The sequence below is a fragment of the Cervus canadensis genome, chromosome 1 (genome assembly GCF_019320065.1).
Source record: "Cervus canadensis isolate Bull #8, Minnesota chromosome 1, ASM1932006v1, whole genome shotgun sequence".
Classification (NCBI taxonomy): domain Eukaryota; kingdom Metazoa; phylum Chordata; class Mammalia; order Artiodactyla; family Cervidae; genus Cervus; species Cervus canadensis.
Genome location: NC_057386.1, coordinates 45,723,684 through 45,733,446, shown reverse-complemented (window position 1 = coordinate 45,733,446; position 9,763 = coordinate 45,723,684). Strand labels below are relative to the sequence as shown.

General features: G+C 49.9%; 1 protein-coding gene across 1 annotated transcript; it reads left to right on the top strand.

Annotated features, from left to right (window-relative positions):
* Positions 1-407: 407 nt before the first annotated feature.
* On the top strand, positions 408-7,224 carry LOC122449542 (C-C motif chemokine 5). Its single transcript, XM_043481204.1, has 3 exons — positions 408-656; positions 2,160-2,271; positions 6,763-7,224. Exons 1-3 carry the CDS (start codon positions 581-583, stop codon positions 6,848-6,850), a joined length of 276 nt encoding a protein of 91 aa, XP_043337139.1. The 5' UTR covers positions 408-580; the 3' UTR covers positions 6,851-7,224.
* Positions 7,225-9,763: the final 2,539 nt, after the last annotated feature.

The window sequence follows — 9,763 nt, the reverse complement described above, 5'->3', positions numbered from 1 at the left end:
TCAGACCACCGGCTTGAGTTCAGTTTCAAGGATGCCCCAATGACGCATCTCATCATGATGAGCGGTACTTCATGGAGGGAGCACTGCATGGGAGCCAAGGCACCCGGGCTCCCATCTGGTCGTTCTGCCCCCTCCTCCTGCCCCGGGAGAAGCAGCTTCCCGACCTCTGGGAGGACCAGGCACCGCCCTGGCAGACAAATCCCGGGCTGTTTGTGGTGGAAGAGATTTTCTGCCACCGCGGCTTGTGCTGGCTCTTCTCGAGGGCCAAGAGGGAAGTGATGAGCTCACTCTGGATGCGAAGCCGTGAGAAGAGAGAGAGACACACACCCTCTCACACACACACCCACACTCACACACACATAGATTTCCGGAGGCTATTTCAGTTTTCTTTTCCGTTTTGTGCAATTTCACTTGTGATATCAGCAGCAGTATGTGGCTGCTATTTGGAAACTCCCCGAGCGGGGGCGCCCCGTCTGCCGGCCTGCCTCCCTATAAAGGGCCGCCTGGCACCTTGTGAAGGGCCAGTCGGAGCTGCAGAGGATCAGCGCGTGGTTCGCCCCAGACTCTGCCCACAGCTACCATGAAGGTCTCCGCCGCTGCCCTCGCTGTCCTTCTGACGGCGGCCGCCCTCTGCGCTCCTGCGTCTGCCTCCCCATGTAAGTCCAAGTCCTGACCGCCACAGCCCCCGGGGCCAGCCCTTAGACTCGCCCGGATCTCGCCCTCTTTTCCTTTTTATATATTAACAAAAATTATTTATTTATTTTTATTCCTTTATTTTGGCCGTGCTGGGTCTTCACTGCTGGCTCTTCTCCAGTTGCAGTAAGCAGGGGGCTACTCTCTAGTTGCAGTGCTTCTCATTCCAGTGGCCTCTTGTTGCGGAGGGCAGGCTCTAGGGTGCCTGGGCTCAGTACTTGCGGCTCCTGGGCTCTAGAGCACAAACTCGGTAGTTGTGGCGCCCCGGTTTAGTTGCCCCACGGGTATGTAGGATCTTCCCAGACCAGGGATTCAATCTGTGTCTCTTGCATTAGCAGGCAGAGTCTTTACCACTGAGGCACCAGGGAAGGTCTCGCCCTCTTTTCAACTGCAGCCTTTATACCGTCTGACTCCTATGGTTTATATTCTTCCGCATTGCTTCACTCAGATGTCCAGTTGTCCTGGATAGATCTCTAAGCCACTCCATGGCAGGGACCCCTCTGATCAATTTGTTTGTGTCCTCAAAGTCTACACCCCAAGCCATGCAGGTGCTCACCGAGTGTGAACTGGGGTTACTAGCCGGCAAGGGCTGCTCGAGCTGACCTGCAAATGCCTCTGACTCATGTCTGTCATCACCGGCAGGGTTTCTAAGAAGTTTCTAAGCTCTTGACTAAAACCCTCCTGGGACAGTCATATTTTCCCCATTTCATAGATTTTGAGAACAGATAACAAAATCTAATTAAATGTCCACTACGGGTCAAGTATTATGCTGATTGCCTCGCATATCTCATCTGACTTAATATTTGCATCCAGTCTTTGAGTAGCTGTCCTTGTCAGCCCAGAGAGGTTAAGTAACCTGTTCAGGGTCACGCAGCTGGGAAGTAAGAAAAGTGGAGTTCAAACCCAGTTCTTCTTGGCTCTGAAACACTACTACTCTATTCGGAAATGGCAACTGACCCTTCCCAGGGGCATCCTGAATTCACTGACCAACAAAAAGTCCTCCTTCTCTCAGTAGCTTCAGTCAGAGGCTCCCACGATGCAGTATGCATCTTCAGGCCCCTCTTTGGTGTCCTGGTTGAGTCATGAAGTCTGAATTTTAAAAACCTCCCCACAACCCAGCCTAGGTCTCAAAGAAACCAAGTTCCGAATCCACCGAGGATCCTGGGAGGGCAAGAATAAGGGCAGGGGAACTAGGACCAGCCCAGAGGAGACCCAGCATGCCCTGAGAGCCCAAGGCATGGGGCTGTGGTGTAGAAGGACAGAGGCCAGCTGGCCTCAAGGGTTAGGTGAGAGAATCCCCACTCTGGCACTGTGTGTCCACGGCTAAGTGTCTTTACCTCTCTGAGCCTCAGTTTCAGCCAAAGGAGGAAAATAGTCTGCTGGAGCTAAATCCTATAGAGCGCCCAGCGCAGTTCCCAGTGTGTGCTGGCGATGGATCCAGGAGTCTCCTTCTTTCCTTCTCCCAGATGCCTCGGACACCACACCCTGCTGCTTTGCCTACCTCTCCCGCCCGCTGCCCCGCAACCACGTCCAGGAATATTTCTACACCAGCAGCAAGTGCTCCATGGCAGCAGTGGTGTGAGTCTCAGCCCCGTGGGAACCTCGGGGGGGAGGAGGGAAAGCTCCCTCTCCAGAATCAGTCTCCCCGCCAGGGCCCTCAGAGAGGGTGCCGCATCCATTCCCACCCATCCTCCAGCTGCTCAAATAGCTCTGGTTCCGCCCTCTCTGGATTCAGATTCCCCAGCTATCATGGAAAAAGCTAGACAATGTGTTCCTGGAGGCGCCCCCTGACTCTGATGGGCTAGGTTAGGTCTCTGATCTTTATGGATGTGACTGTTACTTGAACCTGGTCGGCAACATGCCTGGGTGGAGAAGATCGACTCATACATCCCTTTCCAGAAAAGGACCCCACAGTCCCCCACATCCCGCCCCCAATCAAAGCCACCCACAACCTCAGAGGAACTAGAGAGGAGAGGTCAGAAGCCAAGGCCCTAGTTGCAGCGTGTTGGAAAAAAAAAAAAAGTTATTGATTGATGAAGAAAAAATAATGAGATTCTCCTTTAAACACGCAATTTGGAAAAATTATAATTTTTGCTACCTAGGAAGTGCCTGCTATGTGTCAAATGTCTTACATGCATTAGCTCTACATTTTATCATAGCATCCCTGACAGGTATGAAGAATTCTCTCCACATTTTAGAGAGTGAAATTGAGACCCAGAGAGGTTCGGTGACTTGCTCAAAGTTGCTCAGTAAGTGAGGGAGGGAGCCTGTCTCTGGAGCCTCCTCTTTCTAAGCTAGTAAGATCATTAGTGATAGTTGTTTATGGAGTTTAAGATGATAGAGACTTAAAGAATGAAAATGGGGCAATCATGACGTTTTCTGTATAATGATGACTTTTTTGTTGTTGTTTGGGTTTTTTAAATATTTAGTTATTTGTTGGGCTGTACTGGGGCTTAGCTGCTGGCATGCAGGATCCTTTTAGTTGCAGCATGCCAACTTTTAGTTGTGGCATGTGGGATCTAGTTCCCTAACCAAGGATGGAGCTGGGGCTCCTGCATTGGGAGCGTGGAGTCTTACCCACTGGACCACCCACGATGAAGTTTTTTAATCCAAAAATTCCTGTGACACTGACAAAGGTGTAGGATTCAGAGTTGTAGGTATTCAGAGTTGGTCTTTGGTCCTGATGAATTCTTCAAATTATTGCTATACTATATATTTGCTATCTAGTACTACTAATTTTATTTCTGAATACAAGTATTTTTTAGATGGAAAAGCAAAACAGAAAAACATTCTTTGAGCACCTATTATGGGCAGGCAGAGAGGAGTAAATCACCATCCCTGCCCTTCTGGGACTCAGAGCCTAAGACAGACGCAGCAATGACCAGGACACCCTACATAAGAACATGACAAAAGGAAAGAAGGAATACACAGCTCTTTGGGGCTTAGCTAAGAGAAGGGATTTAGGGCAAGTTTGTGCTGTTTGACTGGGGATCGGACTGAGGGATGGGGTGTATCAGACAGCAAGGATATTGTCAGAACTCTCATTAGGTTTTTGTAGAGTATCCATGTAGAAAAGTATTGAGGGCTTCAAGGCTCAGCACAGAGAATCAAAAGTGTGAAATGAGCTAGAACAGGGAAAGTCTAGACAAGAGGGGTCCAGTGGAGAGGTTGTCCACGTGAGTGGACTGAGGTTGAAGAGGACTTAGGGAAGGGAAGGAGGGACAGGGGTGAGGAAACTTCCGAGGTGGAATCAGCAAGCCCGGGAGGTGATGTGAGGTCAGCAGCAAGGAAGAGAGAGGGCTTGAGGGTGACGCTGAGGTTTCAGCCCACACCTGGAGAAGGGTGAAGCGTGGAGCCCCCTAAAGTCCCAAGGAAGGGCTGTTTTAAAAGGAAAGGGCTGGGACTTCCCTGGTGGTCCAGTGGTGAAGACTCTGTACTTCCAATGCAGGGGGCATGGGTTCCATCCTTGATAGGGGAACTAAGATCCCAGGAGGGCAGGATGAATTAGGAGATTAGGTTTGACATAAATATCCATGTGTAAAATAGATAGCTGGTGGGAAACTGCTGTGTAGCGCAGGGAGCCCAGCTCGGTGCTCTGTATGACCTAGAGGGTGGGGTGGTGGGGTGGGGAGAAGTCCAAGAGGAGAGGATACATATGTATATCACTTCACTGTACGGCAGAAGCTAAAACAGCCTTGTAAAGCAATTATAGTCCAATTAAAAAAGGAAAAGGGCACCATGACCCTGTGGAAGGGTCCAGCAGGGAGTGTGAGCTGAAGGGTTAGGAGCTGAGGACATGGGGCTGGGGCCGGAGGTGTGACACTTTTTTAAAGGAGGAGGGGGTCTTCTGATGTCAGAGTGGCATGTCAGCCACCTCGGCGGCTCCAGCGAGTCTGTCTTCCCTGGAACCCCAGCTCTTCCACTTAGCAGCTGTGTGAGCTTGGGTTCATCACTTAACCTCTCTGAGCCTCAATTTCTTTGCCTGCCAAGTGGAGTAGGATAGAGGTATTTCCCTCCCTGGGTCAAAGTGAGAATAATAAAGAGAAAAATGAGATTAGACTATCTCTTGGCACACAGCTAGGTGCCTGGTTAACTAATCCTCTTTCTCCCCCCAGATGTATTCTTAGATACATAGAAGTGACAAGTGAAACTTGATGAGCAAACGCAATTCATCCAGTCACTAACTCGTTCTATAAACATTCATTAGGCACCCACGGTGTGCCACACCTGGGGCCAGAGACTTGAGGGAGCGCACGGGACGAAAGGGCAGCGATGCTGAGCACACTTGCTCCCCAGGAGGAGCAGGTGAAGGTGGAGGGTAGTCGGGCCAGGACAGGGTCGCCACGGAGGCGGGGGGCGCGGGGAGAGATGGCCTGGCAAGGGAGGCTGCCATCCAGTCTCACATTCATCAGAGAGGAGCGGGAGGCCTGGGCACCCCACCCTCCAGATGGCGGTTTCCTGGCCTTTAATTTCCTGGCCACAGGCCAGTGAGGCTGAGGAGACAGGACAGTGAGCCAGCAGGATTTCCTGCATGACACCTGGCTGGTCCAGGGCAGGGTCTGCGTCGGAAGCTCCCTCACCACCCAAAACAAGAAGACAGCTCAGAACAGCTGGATTTCTCTTCTCTGCACGCCGAGAAAGGGGGAGAAAGACAGTGGGGTGCTCAGGGTGCGGCTCAGAGAAGGAGAAGCAGCTCCCCTGAGAGCACATGCTCTCCATGACAGAGCAGGAAAGGGTCAAGAGATCCTCTTCCTCATCAAACAACCCAGGCCTTCACTTTGTCTGAAAAAAAAATCCCAGAAAGACGCAGGAAAGCGTCCTGCAGGAGAAGGCAAAGTGAGAAAGGTGCAGGGAGGCAGGGCGAGGTGGAGAGGAAACTGTGAATGAACTGGCGACCCTGCCGGCCCCTTCCCTGGTGCCTCCGTGGGAAAGAACCCACCTGCCAAGCAGGAGATGCAGGTTCGATCCCTGGGTCGGAAGATCCCCTGGAGGAGAACATGGCAACCCACTTCAGTATTCTTGCCTGGGAAATCTCATGGACAGAGGAGCCTGGCAGGCTACAGTCCACGGGGTCGCAAAAAAGTCAGACACGACCTAGCGACTAAACAGCAATAACTCAAGAAGTGCTGCTGGCCAGGCCCGGGGCATCCCCCAGAGAGAACCAAGCTCCCAGCAAACTGGCGGGGCAGGCAGCTGGATGGAGCCCTCCAACTTATACTGTCGACACCTGTAGACTGGCCTCCATCCTGGCCGGTTAATTGCTTTGACAAGTGCTCATATCTCAGGGCCCTCAACCTCTCCAAGCCACCACATCCACTACCAGGACCTCTGGTCGCATGCTGCTCTGATCCACCCTAAAACAGAGGCCCCACGGCACCCCAGTAACAACACATATATGGTATTTTCCAAAACTCATTCACACTCACTTATCTCATTTGAGCTTCACAGCAATTGCGCAAAGTAGGAATTATTTCTCTCCATATCTTAGAGGTCAATGTAGACTCAGAGGCCCTAAGTGATTTTGCCCAAGGTGATCTAACCAGTCAGTGGTGAACTCAAGACTCACTTGAGTCCTTCTTCCGTTCACCCACAGACGGGTTCCTTCGTTGAGTGTCTACGTGTGGCGGGCACTGTTACCTAAAACCACACCGTGCGTTTTTTTTGCCACCTCGTCTCCCACTTAGTCAGCCGTGACTCAGTTCTGGAGGGTGCCTCTTTTTCTCTGCATCTTCAGCAGCCAGCACAGGTTCTGAAACAGGAAGTGCCGAGAAAAGGCTAGTGGTTGACCAGCTCAACCCTGGGCGCCTCGAGCCCTGCATTCCCTGAGCTCTCCAGGGTACATGTGTTTGTACAGGGACGCAGGGGTTACAGTGCACACGTAGCTGCTTCTGGCTTGTAGCCTTTTGACCCAACGGAAGAGAAAACATCCTTTCCTTGAAAGCCACAAACACAATCGTGGAGCTCCGAAAATAACCCACCCGGTATCATTTCCTCCCGGCCTCAGTCCCCTTCATCCCCAAACCTGGCTGTCTCCGCACTGACCAGGTCCCCCTCTCTTCTCTCCCACAGCTTTATCACCAGAAAGAACCGCCAGGTGTGCGCCAACCCAGAGAAGAAGTGGGTACGAGAGTACATCAACACTTTGGAGTTGAGCTAGGGTGGAGGACGCCTTCAACCTGAACTTGTGCAAACTCTGCTTCTTGCTCTTGTCCTAAGCAGCTTGGGAGGCTCCCCCGCAGTGCCCTCCTCCCACCCTTTGCTGGGAGGGCACAGATTCCACCCCTCGCAGTAGCAGCTGCTATAAAAGCCCCCCAGGGCTCCGGGGGCTCTGCCGTTGTGCGCAGGAGGTCTCTAAGCTCACCGCTCTGCAGTCAGAACGGATGTCAGCGTCTCTGGAGGGGAAGGGGGGAGGGAGACTGGGGTCCTCTGGTCATGGCCCGTGACCAGAGCCCCCATCTCGGCCCCTCCCTGGGGAGGGCTGGACTGGCAAATGTGGAGAAATCAGCTTTTCATTAAAATTCTCAAAGCAATCACAAAGCTGGCTCTTGGTTTGATTTCCTCTCCAGAACCAACCCCCTCCCTCGCGAGCCAAGCCTTGGATCCAGGGCTTGTCCCGTTGGGCGTCCAGCCTGGATCTGGGGGCTGTGAGCAGAGCCAGGGGAGCAGGCTCTGTGAGCCTGTGGCTCTGTGAGCCAGTGGCTTTTCTACTCTGAGCGAAGACCATAGTCATATCTCCCAGCCCCGGAGCCCCAAGAGTTTCTGTCCCTCCCTGCCGCACCCCTCCCTGCTTCCCCAGATGGTGGTTGACCCTTCCGCCTACTCTGCTGGCTTCCTCCCAAGCCCACCCAACCCCTTACCTGCAGTGGGTTTCTTTAAGCCCCTGGAATGGGTTTTCATGGTGCTCCCAAATACCTCAGTTCTTTCAAATAAAGAGAGGGGGGGATTTTGTGGTTTTCTGCAATGGTACCAGCACTTTGCAGGTGGGAGTATTCCAACTTTCCCACTGACGTGTTCCTCCCCGTGAGCCTGTTTTAGCAAAATATATCTTCATAATTAGAGCTGGCATTGACTGAGCACTCCTTCTGTGCCAGGCACCGCCAGCCCCTTACATCCACCATCCTTCATCCTCACAACCCTTTGGGACAGGGTATTACTAACCCTGTTTATAGTGGGGGAAAACCCTTGGCAGGAGATGGAAATAACTTGCCAAAGGCCCCAAAGCAAAAAAAAAAAAAAAATGGGACGTGGGAGGGGATACAATGAACATTTAGACCCACCAGGTCCAAGGTCCAATGCCAAAGCTGATGTTTTTTTTTCTTCCATCTTCAATCTGCAAAATTTCAAACCTACTGAAATTTGCAAGAATATACTCTCCATCTAGATTCAAATATTACTTTATCTACTTGCTTTATCTGTGCATATATGTGCCTGTGTGACACATATATCATATGGATGGTTGTCATACACATTTTATCTGTGCAAATATGTGTGTGTGACACACATGTGTCATATGGGTGGTTGGCATACATATTTCTTTCTGAAATAAATGTTGCAGATGAGATATCATTTCCCCCTTAAAATTTTGCATACATCTCCTAGTAACAAGACATTCTACAGAATCACAGAATGAGTAGCATTTAACACTGGCAAGGTACCACATACCATCACATACGATCCATGATCAAATCCTCACAACTGTTCAGTAACGCCCTTTATAGTCATTGTTTTTTTAAATCCAGGATCAAATTACAAGTACATATTGAATTTAGCTAACATGTCCTTTAACAGACTTTGTCTTTAAGTACATGTTTATTTTCGTAGGAATTCAGATTGGATTTCTGTAGAATATTTTTTAAGAGGGGTTTGTCTGCTTGTTTCTTCATGAGAGTCACCTTGAGTATTTTCGGCGGAAAACCACAAGGTGACGCTGTCTTTCTTAATGTGGCACATCAGGGCACGTGATGTCCGCTTACTGGAAGTGATGGTCCCGTCGGAGGACTTAGCAGCCGCGGTTTCTCAGAACGAGCTGCTCCCTGTGTGCCAAGCGCTAGGGTGCGGTGTAGCAATCACTGCAAGCAATCAAAGGAGTTCTCTGTGGTGCAAACAACACAGAATCTTCAACCAGAAGCAGGGGCTCAGCAAGCAGGAGTCTACAGCCGGGGGCTGCTGGTGGCAATGCAAGCTGATGCACAGCGGATAGACTTTGAGATAACATTTCTACTTATCAATGTTAATTGAGTGTCTATCCACATTTGCATTTTTATTATTGCTGTTCATATTTTTTTTAATAGTCCAAGGGTTTCTTTTATTTTTTAATTTTTGGCAGCACACAGGCAGCATGTGGGATCTTAGTTCCCTAATCAGGGATCGAACCTGTGTCCCCTGCAAAGCAAGCATGGAGTCTTAACCACCAGACCATGTTAGGAAAATTAAAATGGAGGTAGTCTTGTTCAGGCTTCAGATTGCTGTCATCTGGGACTTCTCAGCATTCAAGTCTGGATGCAGGTTTTCAGTCCCAGTTGGTGATGTATATGCTATTACCTTTTCCTGTTCTTTTTATTTTACTTTCCGTGACTGCATATTGAAATTAAGCCAACAATTCTCTATTAAATATTGGGATTGCATATTGTGTGTTTGTATCAAGTGGTTTCTTTTGTTAACAAAGCCTTCAAACCTAAAACAAAAGTAAAACTTTTAGCAAAACAGACCACCAGGGAAGTCCTCATATAGTTTTAAAAACTCACATTTTTTTCTAAAGTGAAATAAAATAAATGTGTTCGTGAACAACAACCAAAAGAGTTCTACCTCTTGCTGCCAAAGAATGAGGTATGTGTCTGATTGGGAGAAGGGATAGTTAAGGAGTTTGTGATGGACATGTACACACTGTTATATTTACAATGGATAATCAACAAGGAACTCCTGGACAGCACAGGGAACTCTGCTCAATGTTATGTGGCAGCCCGGATGGGAGGGCGTTTGGGGGAGAATCAATACATGTATACGCATGGCTGAGACCCTTCCCTGTTCACCTGAAACCATCACACCATTGTTTGTTTGTTTGTTCTTTAAT